At 54.5% G+C, this 19932-nt stretch overlaps 1 protein-coding gene across 1 annotated transcript in view; it reads right to left on the reverse strand.

Annotated features, from left to right (window-relative positions):
- The window catches only part of CAND2 (cullin associated and neddylation dissociated 2 (putative)), a 38982-nt gene extending 23440 nt beyond the window's left edge, over window positions 1-15542 (reverse strand). Inside the window, exons 1-5 of the mRNA XM_012785299.3 lie at window positions 15416-15542; window positions 8977-9120; window positions 4832-4986; window positions 4005-4128; window positions 1777-2042 (exon numbers count right to left, since the gene is read on the reverse strand). Coding sequence (XP_012640753.2) covers window positions 1777-2042; window positions 4005-4128; window positions 4832-4986; window positions 8977-9120; window positions 15416-15483 — 757 coding nt within the window. The 5' untranslated portion in view covers window positions 15484-15542. The remainder of the gene's footprint in view (window positions 1-1776; window positions 2043-4004; window positions 4129-4831; window positions 4987-8976; window positions 9121-15415) is intronic.
- Window positions 15543-19932: the final 4390 nt, after the last annotated feature.

Below are 19932 nucleotides of genomic sequence, written 5' to 3' on the forward strand. Positions count from 1 at the left end.
AGCAATCATTCTGTCCCTGCATCTGCTACCCTGACCACTGCAAATTAAACTCAGAGTCTTCACAGTCTACCAGATGTGGGTTCTATCACTGATTCTGCCACCTATATACTATGGTACCTTGGGCAGGTCACAACCTTTCTCTGACCTCAGTCTACTGATCTTCACATTAAGGACAACAATGTGAAAATTAGTAATATTAAATATGATACAGATAAAGAATTTAGCCCTGGTCCTGGCACAGAATAGACATTCAATAAGTAGCATCTGTTATTAAAACCATTATTCACGTCCTTGCCTTATTTCTTATACTAGGTTGTAAGCCCCTGGATGAGAGATGGGGGAAGGCAGGTACTGCCCTAACAGACCAGGCAAGAGGGGTCCCTGCCTGGTGCCCAAGCTTTAAAGGACCCCACCCTTGCTTTTCTCCAGCCACACCCCTTCCCACAGTGCAATAAGGGGCATGTGACCTGGACCCCTAACATGCCCCTTCTAGATTCTGCTCTGCCTAGGTACTTGGGACCCCAGAGTTCCTGCCCAGCTAATTCTGAGTGCTTGTTCCAGCCTATGCAGGCCTCTTTCCCAAGGGTGGGCAAGTATTGGTTGTTGTTTGGGGCGGATGGGACCGGGTGGGTGGGGTGTCCCCTTGCAGTGAGAAAGTCAGGGGTTGGAAGGGTTGACTGTGGGCCAACACTGTCCACACCGTCTTGTTCTGGCCCAGAACTTCAAGTGTCTGAGGATAAATTCAAACCTGATTTCAGCTTTGCATTTCCAAAAAACTCATCTATGGTGACAGAAAGCAGATCAGCAGTGACCTAGGGCGGGGCAGAAGGAGGGACAGACTACAAGAGGCACAGGGAAATTCTGGGGGTGATGGAAATGTTCTGTATCTTCGCTGTGGTAGTTCCACAGGTATACGCAAAGCTCAAAACACACTAAACCGTAGGCTTTAAATAGTGTGGTTTATTGTACATGCATTAGCTCCTAATAGTTTTTTAAAAATCCAAACCTGGCTCACGGGTTGTTATTAAACTGTAATTGTCAACATCATATTTTATTTAACAGTTTAGTGGCATGATTTATAATTATAATAACCCACGAGCCTCCAGGTCTCAGAAGGGTCCGATCCAAGCCCCTTCCACAGAGGGCCTGCACTCCGCAGGGGCTCAGGCCACTGAGCACAGGGCCCACCCCGCTTTGGCCCCACCCCGCTTTGGCCCCGCTCAGGGAGCTTCAGCCGCACCCCCTTGCCGAGCCGGTGGCCGGCCTGGCCCCGCCCCTCGCCCAGAACCCCGCCTCCATACCGAGCCGGTGGCCGCCCCAGGCTCCGCCCCTCCCCAGGGCCACGCCCCCTACCGAGCCAGTGGCCGACCTGGCCCCGCCCCTCACCCAGGGTGCCGCCCCTTACCGAGCCGGTGCCCGCCCTGGCTCCGCCCCTCGCCCAGAACCCCGCCTCCATACCGAGCCGGTGGCCGCCCCCAGGCTCCGCCCCTCGCCCAGGCCCAAGCCCCTTACCGAGCCGGTGGCCGACCTGGCCCCGCCCCTCGCCAGGACCACGCCCCCTTACCGAGCCGGTGGCCGCCCCCAGGCTCCGCCCCTCGCCCAGGGCACCGCCCTTTACCGAGCCGGTGGCCGACCTGGCCCCGCCCCTCGCCCAGGGCACCGCCCCTTACCTTGAAGGTGGCCGGCCTGGCCCCGCCCCTCGCCCAGGGCCACGCCCCTTGCCGAGAAGGTGGCCGCCCCAGGCCCCGCCCCTCGCCCAGGGCCACGCCCCCTTACCGAGCCGGTGGCCGGCCTGGCGGCCGACGCTGCCCAAGCACTGGATCAGGGTGCGGATGGCGGCGGGGCTGGCGGGCGCGCGCGGACCGGGCAGCCGGTCCAGCAGGTGGTCGGCGAGCTCCACGAAGAGGTCGGTGCTGCAGGCGGCCGCCAGGTGGCCGAGCGCCCCGACCGCCCGCTTGCGCACGGCCAGGCGCGGGCTGCTGAGCTGGGGCAGCAGGCAGTGCAGGAGGCTGGCGTGGAAGGCGCCCAGTGGGGCGCCCAGCCTGGGGGAGCCAGAGGGGCTTCAGGCCGGGCCCACCGGGCGAGCAGCCCAGCCCGAGCCAGGAAAACCCCTCCCCGTCCTCTCCTGGCCTCCTCTCCAGAACTGTGACAACCCAATGGCCCCAGGAAAACGGATGCCCTGCAACCGCGAGGAGGAATTACTTAAGTTATTTATTATTGTTACACCAGAGAAGGCGAACGGAGAGAGGAAGTGACTTCTCAAGACTACTGAGCCAAGAAATGCAAGGTGAGGACTTGAACCCAGCTGTCCAGGCTCCCAGCCTGGGAAAAGGCCCAGTGGTGACAGGAGGTGGGTGTGGGGGCTCTAGTGGGGCTGTCCTGATTTCCTGGGAGTCCAGGGCTAGCCCCAGTACCATCCCCCCACCAAGTTATCCTCCTCACTGAGACCAGAGTGGTCTAAAATCTACTTCTAACATGGTCACTCCTCTGCTTAACTCCTTCCATAGCTCCCTAGTGCCCACTGGGTAAGCTGAGCTCTGGGCTCAAGACAAGAGGCAAGACCAGGGAATGGCTTCTGCACACACAGGACACAGCCCCCTGCCCGCCTCAACAGCTTCTCTCCCCACCTTCAAACAGGCCTGTACCTCTTCTGTCCCATAATCGTCTTGAGGCCTCTTCTCTCACTCAGCACGAACTCACTGCCCTTACCCTCCCTTATCTCTGCGCTAGCCACGCTCCTCTCCTGCAGAGGGTTTCATTTTTGTATTTGTTTGTTCACCTACTAGGGGACAGGGGCTGGGCCAGAAGTTGGGGTGAGCAGGCAGACTCTGGCCCCGGGACCTGCCCTCGTGGAAAGCATGGCTGCATGGGTGCCTCCAGGCGCCTCAAATTCAACACGCCCCAAACTGCACCCATCCCTCCCACACAGCTACTCTTTCCCCGGTGCACCCACCACCACAGCCCCCGTCCGCCCCCAGCTACTAAGGGCAGACCCTGGGGATCATCCTCAAGTCTCTGCCCCTCTTGCCCACTCCAGGTCCGGTGGCATCTACCTCCCGAAAACAACCCGAGTCCCCCAGCCTGCAGAAGCCTCTTAACCAGTGCCCCGCTGCGCGGTCCTCCCCCTGCCCTCCACAGCAGAGGACCATGTGAAACTCACAATGGCTCCCGCCCGGCCCTCCAGCCTCACCTCTCCACACTCGCCTCTCCAGGCACGAGCCGTGGTGCCCCCCATCCTCTCCTGCCTCTCCCCTCTGGGCCGGGCAGTCTCCCCTCCAGGGTTCCCCTTACGACACCCAAACCTGGCTAAGTCCTGTTCCCCCCTAACCCCGTGAAGGCTCAGCTCTAGCAGGACCCTCTCTGGCAAGGGTCTCCACCCCCAGCTGGGTTGGGCTCCTGTGAGCTCCTATCAGTTGTGCTCTTATCCTTATTGTACTGACTACATCCACAGGTTCATTTTATTTTAGAGACAGGTCTTGTCCTGTTGCCCAGGCTGGAGTGCAGCTGGGAATGGTGGCCACCACTCCTAGCTAGTTTTTATTTATTTATTTTTTTGTAGAGATGAGGTCTCCCTGTATTGCCCAGGCTGGTCTTGACCTCCTGGCCTCAAGTGATCCTCCTGCCTTGGGCTTCCAAAGTGCTGAGGTTACATGTGTGAGCCACCGTGCCCAGCCAGCAGTTTTACGTATGTCTGTAAACCCTTTCCCAGGAGCAACCAAGGCTGATCCAACTCCATATTCCCAACACTAGTCCAGCACCTGTATTTTCCTGGCTGCAGAATAGGCACTCAAGTTGTGGGAAGTTTTACAGAGTGTGACCTCAGGCAGCCCACGTCACCTCTCAGAGCCTGTAAAATGGTGACAATCAAGTTTTCCTTTCAGGGCTGCTGGGACGATTAAGGGGCCCTGAGCACAGGCCTGATGTGCAGCAGGTGCTGGCTCTGTGGATCAGTCTCTCCCGGTCCCCACAGCCCCGCCTCCGCATCGCCCAGGGCCCTCCTGCACCTGCTCAGCATGTCAGAAAGGATGTCCAGGGCTTCCAGCTGCACAGCCACATCTTCCTGGTGGGCAATGGCACTGGTGAGCTGGCCTGTGATCTTCCGGCACACGGTGGTGGCCAGGCCGGAGCCTGCGAGGAGCACAAGGCAGGCACGGTGAGGCCCTGGCCTGGGGGAACGGCAGCCTCCACCTCTGGCCTGCCTCTGCTCTGGCTGCGTTCCTGAGCCCACACCCTGGGAACCCCACTGACCCAGGGAAGCCAGGGCTCCAGTGGTCCAAGTTTTGGCCTTGAGTCCAACTGAACTACAGGAGACAGCTAGGGCAACTGAGGACTCAATGGCCAAACTGCTGGACTGGCCCCTTCTTCCTTGCTCACTTCCACTGGGGAGGTGAGAAAAGTTAAACACTTCCTTTCCTGCCTCCCTTGCTGCTAGCAGTGGTCGGGTAACCCAGTTCTGTAAGTAGAGGTCTTCTGGAAAAACAAGTGCTTTTTTTGTAAGGGGAAGGAGACACGGATAAGAGACCTCAACCTTGTCAATACTGAGCCGCTAAAAGAATTGCTGCAGAAATGGAGTGGCTGTTTCCTCCAGAATTATCATGTGAGAAACCCCCTATTCCTTTAAACTGCCACTGCCTAGATTTCATTACTTGAGCTAAAAGCATTCCTAAACGACACAGAATCATGAACTTAAATTGACCTAGGTCTGAATTCTCTGCCACCTCCTAGCTGAGTGACCTTAGTTAGGTAAGTTCCTTCACCTCTCTGAGCCTCAGTGTTTTTAGCCATAAACTAGGGCAAATGATAACAGAGCTCGTTGCAGGGGCCTGGGTACCTGTGGCTGCAGGGGGCAGCTCGGAGAGGACAGTCTTGAGGCCAATGCCTGCGATGTCTCGGAGCTGCTCCTTGTCTGACCGCATGTTGGCACAGAGGGCATCCACGATGGTCTCCACCTGGTACTCCTTCACTTTGCCCACCAGAGGACCCAGGCTGAGCAGGGAGGGAGGGAGGTGAGTCCAAAAGCCCCAGGCTCAGCCTGAGTCAGGCTCCCCCCTATGTCCCCTCATGCTCCTAGGGCCACATGTGCTGAGGAAAAGGCCTCAATCAATAGGGGACTCTCTGTTTTGCCACAAAGAGAGGAACCCACTGGCTATGCTGACATCATTCCTGGCACCTGCCAAAACCTACATTCCTATATTTTGCATCTCAGTAGACAGCCAAAAATGTTTCTCAAACTTGAGCCTACATGAGACTCCCAGGACTTCCGAAAACACAGGTTGCTGGGCCCTAGTCCCAGAATTTCAGATCCTGGATGCCAATGGGGCCTGCGGTTGTGCATTTCTAGCAAGTTCCCAGTTGATGCTCACGCTGGTGGTCCAGGGACCACACATGGAGAACTTCTGCCTTAGAAACTTGCCTCTCTGCCAGGTGGGCAGGCGCAGTGGCTCACGCCTGTAATCCTAGCAGTCTGAGAGGCCGAGGCAGACAGATCGTTTGAGCTCAGGAGTTCCAGACCAGCCTGAGCAAGAACGAGACCCCATCTGTATTTAAAAAATTAGAAATTAGCTGGACAACTAAAAACATATAGAAAAAGATTAGCCGGGCATGGTGGCACATGCCTGTAGTCCCAGCTACTCCGGAGGCTGAGGCAGGAGGATCCCTTGAGCCCAGGAGTTTGAGGTTGCTGTGAGCTAGGCTGATGCCACAGCACTATAGCTGGGCAACAGAGCGAGACTCTCCAAAAAAAAAGAAAGAAAGAAACTTGCTTATCAAAGTCTGGTCGCAGATCAGCATCATCAGCGTCACCTGGGAACTTGTTGGGGTGCAGAGTCTCAGGTCCTTCGCTAGAACTACTGAGCCGGCATCTGCAGTTCTGCAAGGTCCCCGGGTGATTTGTATGCACATGAAAGTTTAAAAACGGCTGCACTAGACTCCCTGGTTCTCAGCCTCAGAGGCACACTGCCATTACCTGGGGCCTTTGAAAAATGTTTACCTGGGCACTGCCCTCGGAGTCTGAGATAACTGGTTTCAGGTGTGGCCTAAAAAAATAGTGAAACTTTTTAAATTTTTCCAGGTTACTCTAACACGCAGTCAAGTCTGAGAACCTCTGCTCTACATGTGTGGTTCCCAGATGTCGGTGTACATCAGAATACAGATTCCAAAGTGCCATACTCTCATCCTTCCACCCCAGCTCCTTCCCCTTTCCCCTCTCAAACCCCTGAATCTGAATCCCTGAACCTGAATCCCTGGCAGAGAATACACAGTTTCCAAAGGGCCCCAGGTGGCTTCCTTGCATACTTGTTTTCAAACCCCGGCTCCCTGGACTTCTTCCTCCATCTAAGGAATCACCTCCATCTAAGGAATCACAGAGCCCTCCCTCCTACCTCCCACAGCTGGTTCCCAGCTGGGTGGTACTGCTGTGGCAATTCATGGGGGGCCTTGGTCATGTAACTATTGAGTTGGCACCTCTGTCTTTGATGGTGGGGAACAGGAACAATAAAAAGACAATATTGCAAAACAAAGCACTGTCCATGTCCTGCAAGAGTTTCTAACATCCCGCTGGGCATTCATATGGGCTAAAAACCTTTCTATAATTATCTGAGTCTAAAATTTCATTTTATGTGTAAACACAAAGTACTTTTTGCCTTTCTTTTTTTTCTTTTTTTTTTTTTGAGACAGGGTCTCACTCTGTTGCTCAAGCTAGAGTACAATCGCAACAGTATAGCTCACTGCAACCTCCAATTCCTGGGCTCAAGTGATCCTCCTGCCTCAGCCTCCTGAGTAGCTGAGACCACAGGTGCAGACCACCATGCCTGGCTAATTTTTTAATTTTTTGTAGAAATGAGGTCTTGCTGTATTAGTTCATGCTGGTCTCGGACTCCTGGCTTCAAGTGATCTTGCCTTAGCCTCCCAAAGTGCTGGGATCACAGGAATGAACCACCATGCCTAGGCTGCACTGCTTTAATACACTATACTCTAGATTTTTAAAGAATGCAATAATCAGGAAAATTAAAGGAAGATTGTACTTTGTTTTCTTCAAAACTTTACCAGAAGATGCTGACCACTTTAAAATATCTCACCACTAAGAACAATGCTGCTTGTGATACCTTAGTCTCCAACACCCCTACCTATATCCACTTCTGCTTAGAGTTCACACCAGGGCACAGGCTTCTCATAATTTTATCACCATTTCTATTGTCACAGTGCCTGGGCATTCATGTAGTGAAACACACACTACTTTACTATGTTCCCTTTATTTTTCTTTTAGGTTACAGGTTAGGGCATTACATATACTGTTTTATAATTATGTGTAGAAGTAGGTTTTATGTTTTTTTTTTGAGACAGAGTCTCGCTTGTTGCCCAGGCTAGAGTGAGTGCCGTGGCATCAGCCTAGCTCACAGCAACCTCAAACTCCTGGGCTCAAGCAATCCTTCTGCCTCAGCCTCCCGAGTAGCTGGAACTACAGGCATGCACCACCATGCCCGGCTAATTTTACATATATATATTAGTTGGCCAATTAATTTGTTTCTATTTATAGTAGAGACGGGGTCTTGCTCTTGCTCAGGCTGGTTTCGAACTCCTGACCTCGAGCAATCCACCCGCCTCGGCCTCCCAGAGTGCTAGGATTACAGGATTGAGCCACCGCGCCCGGCCTAGAAGTAGGTTTTATTATGTATAAATTTCATTTCATAATAGGAAAAAGGGGCTGGGCTCGGTGGTTCACGCCTGTAATCCTAGCACTCTAGGAGGCCAAGGTGGGCGGACTGCTCGAGGTCAGGAGCTCAAAACCAGCCTGAGCAAGATCCTGTCTCTACTATAAAAATAGAAAGAAATTAATTGGCCAACTAATATATATATGAAAAATTAGCCGGGCATGGTGGCGCATGCCTGTAGTCCCAGCTACTTGGGAGGCTGAGGCAGGAGGATTGCTTGAGCCCAGGAGTCTGAGGTTGCTGTGAGCTAGGCTGACGCCACGGCACTCACTCCAGCCTGGGCAACAAAGCAAGACTCTGTCTCAAAAAAAAATAGGAAAAAGGTATTACAAACTACTTGTTATAAAAAGGGGTATTGGTTCTGCTGGTGGAAAACCGCAACTCCACCCTATGTCCACCCACGGCCATAGAGACACTCCCAGACACTCCCACAAACCTGAGCATGTCGCGTTCTGCACAAAACCCTCTACTGAACTCCTGCTGCTCTTGGGAACCAGTTGCAACTCATTACCATGCCCCAGAAGAATGCCTGGGCCCAGCTCCTAGGGTGGTTTGAGAGGCAGTACCCCAATTCTCTCACCCTGTTGACTTTTGACCCCTGCCTTCTGAAGTCCCCTGCCCACCCACCACACACGCACGCACATACCCTGTCTTACTTTTTCTACCCTGGAGGTAACTAGCCAAGATCTCAGGATCACAACGTCACAATGCCCAGGGCTGAGGCTTTGGGGACCTCCCCCCATCCCATGTCCCCTCACCCCTTACCTCTCTGGTGCATGTCACCCTGACCTTCCGGCTGCCAGCACTTGCATCTCTGTGTGAGGGCTTCCTCTGGCTGGAAGTGCCAGGAAGTGAATAACCCTCCATCCTACCCCAAGAGTAGCCCTCGAGCAATGACTGACAGAGAGCAGGTGGATTAATACCCAGCTCCCTCACTCTTTGGGTGGGAAAACTCCAAGGAGCATGTCCTATACCGTTTCCCAGGGTGCCCAGTGGGCACTCGGTCCACCCCTTTACTGGCTTTCTTGCTCCCCTGCCTCACTTCCCTACTCCCTCTCCCACGTTTCCTGGCAGCACCTGCAAACACACTCAGACGTGAATCCTTGCCCCAGCATCTACTTCTCGTAAACCCAGACTAAGGCACCACCCAGCAGGAGCTGCTCAGCAATTCTCCCCTCAGAGGCTGTACCCCAAAGGCACAGGGACCCTTGGGGTGCTGCCACCCCAGGCAGGGCCCCTTCCTGTCCCCGCCAAGGCCGACACTCACCACTTGACAGCCAGGTTCTGCACCTCCCCGTTCTTGTCCTCCAGGAGCCTAAGCAGCATCTTCACCACCTTGCGCTCGCTGTCCTCGTCCAGCTGGACTGAGTCCTTCTGCAACTCGGACATCAGGTCACTGGTGGCCATGAACCTGGCGGGGGGGGGGGGAGGGCAGAGGAGGATTGCTAAGCAGCTTCTGGGCCCGGCAGATTTGGGCAATATCTCAGAGTTCCCCCCAAATAGACCCTGATACGATGATTCAAGGGCAAGGACAGCCATGCACCGCATAACTGTTTTCGCCAGCGACGGCCCACATATACAGCAGTGGTCCCGTGTGACGACAACAGAACTGCCCGATACAGGTGTGCCATTTTATCTTGCACACCGTATATTCACTGTACCTTCTCTTTTCTTTTTTTTTTTTTGAGACAGAGTCTCCCTTTGTTGCCCAGGCTAGAGTGAGTGCCGTGGCGTCAGCCTAGCTCACAGCAACCTCAAACTCCTGGGCTCAAGCGATCCTACTGCCTCAGCCTCCCAAGTAGCTGGGACTACAGGCATGCGCCACCATGCCCAGCTAATTTTTTCTATATATATTAGTTGGCCAATTAATTTCTTTCTATTTATAGTAGAGATGGGGTCTCGCTCTTGCTCAGGCTGGTTTCAAACTCCTGACCTTGAGCAATCCGCCCGCCTCGGCCTCCCAGAGTGCTAAGATTACAGGCATGAGCCATCTCGCCCAGCCTTTTCATAATTTTTTTAAACTATAGTCCGGCCCTCCAACAGTCTGAGGGACAGTGAACTGGCCCTGTTTAAAACGTTTGAGGATGCCTGGCCTACAGTATTCGGTGCAGTAAGTAACGCACTGTGCAGGTTCGTAGCCTGGACTTGTAGCAAGCCATCCAGGTTTATGTAAGTACACCCTATGATGTTGGTACAACAGCAAAACTGCCTAATGACACAGCTCTCACAACGTATCCCTGTCATTAAGGAGCTCATGACCGGCTCCCACAAGGAGATGCACATGTGTGACACCAACTGCCATATGGTGGCAGACCAGGAATGGCTCAGCATGCTGGATGAATGCTTACGGCTTCAGAGTCCGTGGCGCCTGCCTCTGCCATTTATGCAAATGTGAGACTGGGCAAGTCATGCCACCTCTCTGATCCTTACTTTACCTGTCTGAAAAATGGGGATGAGAACAGGACCTGCCTTATGAGCTTGTCTATGCACGTGGTGAGCACACAGTGAATGGCACTGTCGTAATGGCACATACGTCATCCCCATCTCACAACAGCTGGGAGAGGGACGCCAGAGATTGAACAAACACCTCGTGACCAAGTCAGGGGTAGACAAGAAGCCTCTCTACCAGGCAGGTGGGGGAGGCCAAGCCACGCTCACCCCATCTCAGAGAATCAACTCAGTCCCTGCCCTTAGAGCAGTGGATCTGACACTGTACTGGCATCACAATCCCCTGCAGGCTTGTGAAACCCCGCTGGGCGCCACCCCTAGAGTTTCTGAATCACTAGGTCTGGGCTGGGCCCAAGAATTCGCATTTCTAACAAGCTCCTGGATGATGCTGAGGGTCAGGGACCACACTTTGAAAACCACTGCCCTGGGCCAGGGGCATATTTTGGAGACCAGAGCTCCCTGACCCACGGTGGGCACCAGAGTCAAGGGTTACCCACCTCCATGTGGGGCAATCCATGTGACCTGATGCCAAAAGCCTGACGCCCTGTCCCAGGCATTGGAAATTATAGAGTCTGAGCTGCAGGCCATGGAGAGTTCGGGGAGAGGGACTGTTGGGCACCATTCCTGCCAAAATTAACAGGGCAGAGCTGTCTGAAACCGGTGGCCCTCAGCTGTGTCCAGCTTGCAAATGTTTTCAAAAATGTAGATTACTCATCAACACTTGAACACTGGGAGAGCTGACATAAAAATACTGACTTCCAGATTCTCTTGAGGACAGAATATCTGAATACGCTGGGCCTACAATCCCTGGTGACAATAACTGGCTGGAGTCAGGTCCTGGCTGCAGCAGTTCTCTGCAGCTCACCAAGTCCCCACAAGGCCCACTTCACCCATTTCCTGGCTCTGAAGAGTGCAGATTCGCGGAGAAAACAGGACAGAGCCACGTGGAGAGACACGATGAGTCTGGGGCCAGAGAGTGGCAGCGGCAGAGAAAGCCGCCAGCCCTGCTTTGGCATGGCCGAGTAACTCAACCAAGAGCCCTACCCCTACCTCCAGTGCCAAAATCTGTCACCGTTGGGATTCCAGCCCTCAGGCTCAGGCTGCTGGTTGCTGTCACCCTGGCCTGAATGTTCCCTGGGGAAGTTGTGGGTGTCACAGCTATTTATTTTTAACAGCTGGATTAGCCTCCAGCGGCTGAGAGAATGAAGGAGGCTGGGCTCACAGTCACAGAGAGCAGGGGGCTGGCAGGGCTGACTGTACCCACCTCTGGGCCAAGGTAAGGTCAAAGAAGAGGTCTGGATTTGAGGCAGGCCAAGGCCTGAGGACACTCCAAGCTGTGTTTCTGCTACAATCCATGGGAGCCCAGCTTAGCCCAGCAACCCAGTGGATGCGCTCCTTTGCCCTCTTTCTTCTCTACCTGTTGAACTATCTATCCATCAAGAGCCCAGCTCAAATGTCCCAGCTCAGGGATGACTACCCTGCCCCACACCCCACCCACACTCCCTAAGCACAATGGTCCTCCCAAGCAGAATCCTTTCAGAGCATTCTGCACCCTTCCATGACAGCACTTCTTACTCTGCAACGCAAGTTTGGTCACCAGAGCATCACCCGCATTAGACTGCAAACTCACGGGGGGGGCAGGGGCCCACTGGGTTTATCTCTGGGACTCCAGGCTCAGCAAAGAGCAGGTCTGCGGAGGGCCTGGGGGGCAGGGTGAGGGCAGAAGGAGAAGGAGGGAGAACTAGCCTTTAACAGAGCTTGGAGCCAAACAGCTATGTAAAAACTTGAACTCGGAAACCAGTTCTTCTGAAATATGCCTCAGTATTTCAGACACCCCCGAGTTCCTGCAGACGCTCAGCTCTCAGAGAAAGAAAGCCACATTGTACACGTGTGTGGGATGGGAGGGGGAAAGCATGTGATTTGGTGGAGTAGCACTTGAGCATCAAAGTTTGGCTTTAAGTAAGTATACTGGCCTGCCATTTATTATATCAACTGGGTGACATGGGGCAACTGCCTCCTTCTCTGGGCCTCAGTTTCTCCAAGCATAAGATGAGAATTTTCTTTGTCCCTATTCATAGCATCCTTGGGAGGTTCTAATAGGACAACCAACTCTTAGCATAGGCGGATATTCAGATAGGCTCAGAGAAGGTACAGGAACTGCCCAAGGTCACACAGCAGACTGGAAGAAGAACCAGCCCACCAGACAGGTCTTCTGGCTCCTCAACTACTACTACTGTTTTCAAGAAATGATGTGGGAATTTCTGTAAGTCCCCTGAGTTCATCTGCCTGTTGGGAGCCTCAGCAGTAACAGAGGACCCTCCAGCTCTCAGAGCCAGGACCCAGGAAGAAGAGCAGTCAAAAGCTTCCTCCACCCAGCCGGGGCCCCACCTGCAGTCACTGCTCCCCTCCAGGAACCAGAGGACAGTCTCAGTTTCATTCGAGAAACCCTAGAGGCGACTCAGCTGAAACACTCGGCCATATGGGTGCCTGAACAGCTGGTCTGCAGGGCCCAGCCCCCCTGGTATTTGGACTTTAAAAATAGACACCATTCTCATATGCATGGGGTGGTTTTAACTGTTCTCAAGGCTGAAAGGGGTTCTCAGTCTGTAGCTGCCAGGGCCAACTCCGTCTCCCGGAGACTGGACCCGAGGCCCGAGAGACGACAGTGCAAATCCCCTTGGCAACTGGCCGCTGTGTGACCTTGGGCAAGTCACTGCACTCCTCTGGAAAACAGGAAGAACAATTACTACTACCCAGGCAGACAGACAGACTGACACATAGAATGCACACCAGGGAGCCTGGGGCCCAGCGAACATTCACTAAGCTACTGTGCACCTAGCACAGGCTCTGGGGCACCAAAAGGAAGTGCACAGTCCCAGTCAGTGGTCCAGGAACTCAGGGTCCCCCGGCTGAGAAGTGACACAGCAGAAACCTGGGGAGGTGAGAAGTGTGTGGGAGCTCAGGAGAGGTGCCCAGCCCTGCCTGGGGTCAAGAAGCATCCAAAGAGGTGACACCTAAGTAGGAGCCAGCAGGTGAAGGGGTGAGGTCGAGGGGGTGCAAAGAACTTCCCAGTAACATAGGTACTGCAGTAATAGGGTGTTGGGCAGGTGGGAGGGGGGAGGGGGGCGGGTATATACATACGTAATGAGTGAGATGTGCACCATCTGGGGGATGGTCATGATGGAGACTCAGACTTTTGGGGGGAGGGGGGAAATGGGCATTTATTGAAACCTTAAAATCTGTACCCCCATAATATGCCGAAATAAAAAAAAAAAAAAAGAACTTCCCAGTAAAGGTCTAGGAGGAAGAGAGGGCATGGCAGATTTCTGATGTGCACAGAATCATGGAGTGTCCATTTGTTAAGTGTGTACCTGGTGCCAGCCACTGACCTGAGCATCCCACAGGTACTACCTCACTTCATCTGCAAGCCACCCTTCTGAGGTGGGTTCTATTACTGCCTTCGTTTTACAGAAACAGAAGCAGAGACAGGCTCAGAGTGGTTAAGTAACTTGTCCACGGTCACACAGCCAATAAGTGATGGGAGCCAGGATCTGAAGCCAGGACTGTAGCTCTGAGGCTCTACTGACGTAGGCGGCTCTTGTGGGGCGTTGAGGAATGGATTGTAGGAGAGTGCAGGGGTCAGGCGAGGAGAGCAGGTTCACCCTCCTCACCTGTCAGGGGCCCAGATTTGGACCCCAAGTCCTCCGCCTCTAGCTTTGTGACCGCACCTGGGCCCTTCATGCCTCTGAGCCTCAGTTGCCCTATCTGTAAAATGGAGATGAAGTGATAGACTGTTCCGTAAGTGAGTGTGGCCACGTTGGTCTCTAAGATCTCCTTTCTGCTCCGATAGGCCAGAACTGACCATGGGACCACAGGCCCATCCCTTCTCCTCCTTGGGCCTCAGTTTCCCCAGAGGATGAAGGCTTGGACCAGATGTATCTGCCCTTCTTTCCAGCTCCATTCCTGTGCTTCTGTGATTTGGGAGGGGGAAGAAGGGGAAGGGAGTGGGCACACAGGGGAGCGGCACACAAAACACAGAAGGCCCTCCGCAGCCACCATCCACCTGTGCCCACAAAGCCAGACTCAGCCCGCCCCCTCCTTCAGGCTGTCTCAGCACCCCAGGTGGGGACGGCTGGGGGGGCGCGCAGGTTGGGAGATTTAAAGAATAGGGCAGAACTGAGGGTATCCGTGAAAAAGTCAGCCTGGGGTAGCGCCCGGGGAAGGAGAGGTTTCAACAGGGGAAGAAGAGGCAGGCGCCGGGTCCCCAAGTTCAGTCGGGCCGGCTTCACGGTGGCTGTCTGACGCGGCCGGCAGGGGACCACCGCGGGCGCGGGGCTGGGCACGACGCGGCCGGCAGGGGACCACCGCGGGCGCGGGGCCGGGCACGACCCGGCAGGCAGGGGACCACCGCGGGGCGCGGGGCTGGGCACGACCCGGCAGGCAGGGGACCACCGCGGGCGCGGGGCTGGGCACGACGCGGCAGGCAGGGGACCACCGCGCGGCGCGGGGCCGGGCACGACCCGGCAGGCAGGGGACCACCGCGCGGCGCGGGGCCGGGCACGACCCGGCAGGCAGGGGACCACCGCGCGGCGCGGGGCTGGGCACGACGCGGCAGGCAGGGGACCACCGCGGGCGCGGGGCTGGGCACGACGCGGCAGGCAGGGGACCACCGCGGGGCGCGGGGCCGGGCACGACCCGGCAGGCAGGGGACCACCGCGGGGCGCGGGGCCGGGCACGACCCGGCAGGCAGGGGACCACCGCGCGGCGCGGGGCCGGGCACGACCCGGCAGGCAGGGGACCACCGCGCGGCGCGGGGCCGGGCACGACCCGGCAGGCAGGGGACCACCGCGCGGCGCGGGGCTGGGCACGACGCGGCAGGCAGGGGACCACCGCGGGCGCGGGGCTGGGCACGACGCGGCAGGCAGGGGACCACCGCGGGGCGCGGGGCCGGGCACGACCCGGCAGGCAGGGGACCACCGCGGGGCGCGGGGCCGGGCACGACCCGGCAGGCAGGGGACCACCGCGGGCGCGGGGCTGGGCACGACGCGGCCGGCAGGGGACCACCGCGGGCGCCGGGCCGGGCACGACGCGGCAGGCAGGGGACCACCGCGGGCGCGGGGCTGGGCACGACGCGGAAGGCGCAGCTGGCCCCGCGCGGACGGGAGGCAGGGCTGGCGCGGCGCGCGGACGAAGCGGGGACCCGGGTCCCGAGCGCAGGCGGCGGGTGGCCGCGCGGCGGCGGGCGGGGGCGGGCGCACCTGAAGTCCTTGTCGCCGGACGTCATCTTCTCCAGCAGGCTGGCGACGTGGAAGGCGGCGGCGCTCATGGTGCTGCGCGCCGCGGGCCGGGCGGGAGCGAAGATGGCGGCGCCGCGCCCCTCCCCCATTCCCCTCCCCCCATTCCCCCTCTCCCTCCCCCTCCTCCACCGGGCTGCGCTCGGCCGCCAGAAATAGCCGCCCCGCCCGCCCGCCTAGCGCCCCGCGAGGGCGCCCGGGAGGTCTCGGCCGGGGCCCCACCCCCATCCGGGACGCCCAGCACCGCTTGCACACCCGCAGAGACGGGGAGCTCACCACTAACCACCGGACACTTCTCCCTGGGATTCCCGGGCGTGCTGGCTCTCGACCCGAATGCTCATCCACAAGCATATGGGTAAACAAACTGTGGTATGTTCATAAAATGGAATTTTACATAGCAGTGAAAGTTAACGAATTGCTGCCGCGTGCCATGACCTGAATGAATCTCAGAGATGCTGTATGGAACAAAAGAAGCCACAGGCAGGAATGATACTTGTGATCCCTTGTGTGATCACAAGTATCACAAGTGATTCCCTAGTGTGAAGTTCAAAAGCTGGTGAACTAGTCTTAAGGTGCTAGAAGTCAGAATACTTAGGCTCTAAACTAAATACATGGTTTAACAATGTTTTCCCCTCTATTTAACCATATTTTTGAAATAATTTTACGAGTCAGTGCATATACTTTTTTACAAGTCAAAAATAAGTAAATAGCTGGGTACAATGAGTGGCTCACACTTGTAATCTCAGCACTCTGGAAGGCCAAGGCAGGAGGATCACTTGAGATCAGGAGTTTGAGACCAGCCTGAGCAAGAGTGAGACCCGTCTCTACTAAAAATAGAAAAAGAAAAATAGCCGGGTGGCATGGGTCTGTCATCCCAGCTACTCGGGAAGCTCAGGCAGGATTGCTGTAGCCCAGGAGTTTGAGGTTGCTGTGAGCCAGGCTGACGCCACAGCACTCTAGTCCGCGCAACAAAGTGAGACTCTGTCTCAAAAAAAGAAGAAAAAATAAATTCTTTTCTTTCTTTTTTTATTTTTTGTTTGGCTGTGAGCTTCATGTACAGAGAAATTCTTAAGATGATCTGGATGCTGCAACAGCTGCCCTCTTCGGTTTAGGCCTTGTTCTTTCTTTCCAGAATCCATGCCTAAATCTGCAGCATACAGCTTTTAGGGAGGGGCCTCATCCGACCAGTCCTGGTGGTATTTTGTCTTTTACCTTTGGCACTCCAGTTGTACTTTGTCTGACACTTGGCAGGGCAGCCACATTTGAAGGTGGAAGGCCTTCGGGCCACAGCGGTGGCACAAAGTATGCGCCTCATTGCAGCGGTTTCCTTCCAGTGTCCCCTCGCCATCCGGCTTCTATGGCCGACAACAAGCAGGAGCTTCCCTCTCTTTAAGGTATTCAGGGACACAGGCTCCCTCTATCTTATTGTTCTGCTGTGCCCTAGGGCACTGTCCCCAACTGCTTGGTTGTAGTTGGATCCAAGCCACACCCAGTGCCTTAAGTCAAATCTGGGAAATTAGGTCTTGCTGGGCAGCAAGTTCCCAAATACAAGTCTCTTACAGGAGAAGAAAGGAAGACCAGATTTTTGTGGATAACCAGCTTGGGCTCAGAAAAATTGTTTTTTGGGTGGACTCCTTATTAAGGGCTCAACTGACAGTCTCCTGTACCCCTCCCTCGCTTCTGGGAGACCATCAGACTTCTCTTTGGGCATTCCCACTTCCCTCCATCCTTGTGTGGCAGTATGAGATCCTCTGTAAGAGCCGTCTTTCTGCTTTTGCAGTCTCGGAGGTTCCGGCTGCCTACGGGGTAGGATTCAGGGCCCTTCACACCAGGCCAAGCGTCTCCACAGGAGCACTCCACTCTTTTCAAGACCCCTGTCCGGCTGCGTGGGTTCCACTTCCACTCGTGTCATGCTGTGCTCGCCACTTGAAGTGCCCTCTGCCTCCTTTCCAGCTGTCCAAATCCCAGCCCTGCCTGACCTTCAGGACTCAGCTTGAGTCCTACCTTCCTATGAAGCTTTTCCAGAACCTTCTAAGTCCCTAAGACAAAAACAAGAAAACACTCATTTTTGTTGAGCACTCACTAGGTGTCAGGCATTTTGGTGAGTACTTTTGGGCATGATCTCATTGTAAGGTTTTTCAGTGGCAGCGAAAAGAAAAGACAGACACAGAGAGAGAAAGAGTGGGGCCAAACCTCGTGGCTTTATTATACAGTCCTGGACGAGGTTCTGGGGCCCCAAGAGAGGGGAGCCCCGAAGTCACCGCCCTTTGAAGGGCCTTTGGGCCTGGCTAGGGACTTTTGGCTGGAAGAGCTGGGGATTTTAGGAGGGGCTGGAGGTATTTGTGGAATCCAGGTGGACATCTGGGTGTGGTTCCTCTCAGTGGGGCCTGGTAGTTTGTCCTTGGTGGGTCTGGTCACGTGAGCGTTTTCTTTTTCCATCTAGGGAGGGGAGGGGGCTGCCACCAGCCTTACACTCATGTACCCTCACGCCCACCCTGTGAGGCAGCTCTCCTTATTCCATTTTACAGGCGGAGAAAGCGCAGTCCGGCAAAGGCCGATGGCTGGCCAGGGTGGCACAGCCGCCCACAGTGAGTGGGCTCCTGGGACGGCGCGCCAGCCAACACACAGCACTGCCCGCTCGCACCCTCCCACCCTTCCTTCCTTCCTTCTTCCAACAAGAACTTCTAGCCCAAGCTTTACTCTGGGCGCTGGAGACCCCTGTCCCACCCCTCCCCCATCACCCCCTCCCCCCTACTCCCCGCCCCCACCCACCTCACCCCAGCCCCACAACCGCAGCAGCAGGGGCGTCTTGTTAAGCGGCAGCTGCCACTGCGTTTTGTGTTTGTGGCCCCAGTCCTTCCAGCTGACAGAGCAGTCCCAGCTCCTGGGCGGGGTGGCTTGGGTTGATGAGCCCTCACCGTGGGACATGAGCGGAGATTTTAATGACACCATACAACGTTGTTTTCCTTCTTCTATACAGCATCTCTTCCTCCTTCCCCTAGGAAAGCAGCTAAGAAGGGGCTGCGAAGTCCCAGAGCTGGGGAGCAGGGAGGGCACCACGCTTTCCGCAGGCGCCTCGCTTGCCTTCGCCCCTAACATCCATCTGCGTGCGCCCCGGAGGACTCGTTTCCGGAGGGCGGGCTCTAGCCCGGAGATGGGGAGCTGTGGGAGGGGTGGGGGAGCCTTCAGGGGACTGTGAACATTCTGGAGGAGAAACAGCCTTGAGCGTAGAGCCTGGAGTCTCGGAGCAGCTACTCAATGACAGTGGAACCAGAATTGGATTGTTTGTGCAACACTAGGCTGATGGCAGCAAAGATACTCCCCTCCTTGTGGCGAACCCGGGGATGCGACTGTTTAGATCTGTAGAATCCCAATTTTTCTATATTTGTTGAGACTTGCCTTATGACTCAGTAGATAGTCAATTTTTGCAAATACCATATGTGTTGAAAAAACATGCATTTTTATAAGTATTTTTTATGTTTTTTTATGTGTCTATATTTGTTAATTGAAATTCTTCTGAAAGGAAGAGGCGTCATTTCTCCCCCATTTATTTATTTTAAAAATTACTTATTTATATTTATGGTCTCATATATATTCACTCTATACTTTGGGTTATAATCTAGTACTATCACTATTTATTTTCTTTTTCAAATAGTTCCAGGTTTGGCCATTGGGAGCTCCTTCAGGTTGGCTCCTGTGTTTCTTTGACAGCCCTCATCCTTTTTTGAGCACTTTCTTTTTTCCTGGCACCAAAATATGTTCTAAGCTCACCTTATATTTTCCCTGTTCCAACTCTATAATCATCACCCACTTTTCCAAGGAGCACTGGCTCCTTTTATTGGAGAATGGCACTTAGAAACCAAGCTCTGGGTGCTGGCTGTGCTCATTGCTACTGGAATGTCATTTCTTCTAGATCTCTCAGTGGACAGAGCTGTAAAATATATGTGTGTATACTGACCCTCACTTATACATATCTATGTCTACAATAAAACCACAAGTCCATACTAATATTTCTGATTTCAATCCAATACCACAAGGTTCATTCTAGCCTTCTCTGTTTCCTTATTTGTAACTTCTTTGACAGTGATAAATCTTGCTTGCATATCTAAAATATACTTATTTGTTCAGTTCTAGCATACATATAGAGTACTTTCAGAATTGATTACCCATACCCCAGTGAGAAATAAATTTACTAACTAGAGTACAGTATTTGCATGTGGTTCTTTTTGTCTTTAGCCTTACAAAATTCAGTTCAAATATTGTGTTCCATAGTTAGGGGAGTTCTGTTTTTTATTCCCCATCCCTGTCAGTGTGGTCTGTTATTCTTTTGTAATAGTTAAGTTTGTTTGTTAGTGTTTGTATTCCACTTTAGGTCCCAGTGTTCTGGTTGTTTTTATTGTTATATATTGGGGGAGGTATGTGAAACTTTACCATTTGTTCTAAGAGTCAAAGTTAACCAAAAGGACATACTCAAGAGGAGT

This window comes from Microcebus murinus, chromosome 21 (genome assembly GCF_040939455.1).
Source record: "Microcebus murinus isolate Inina chromosome 21, M.murinus_Inina_mat1.0, whole genome shotgun sequence".
Taxonomy (NCBI): Eukaryota; Metazoa; Chordata; class Mammalia; order Primates; family Cheirogaleidae; genus Microcebus; species Microcebus murinus.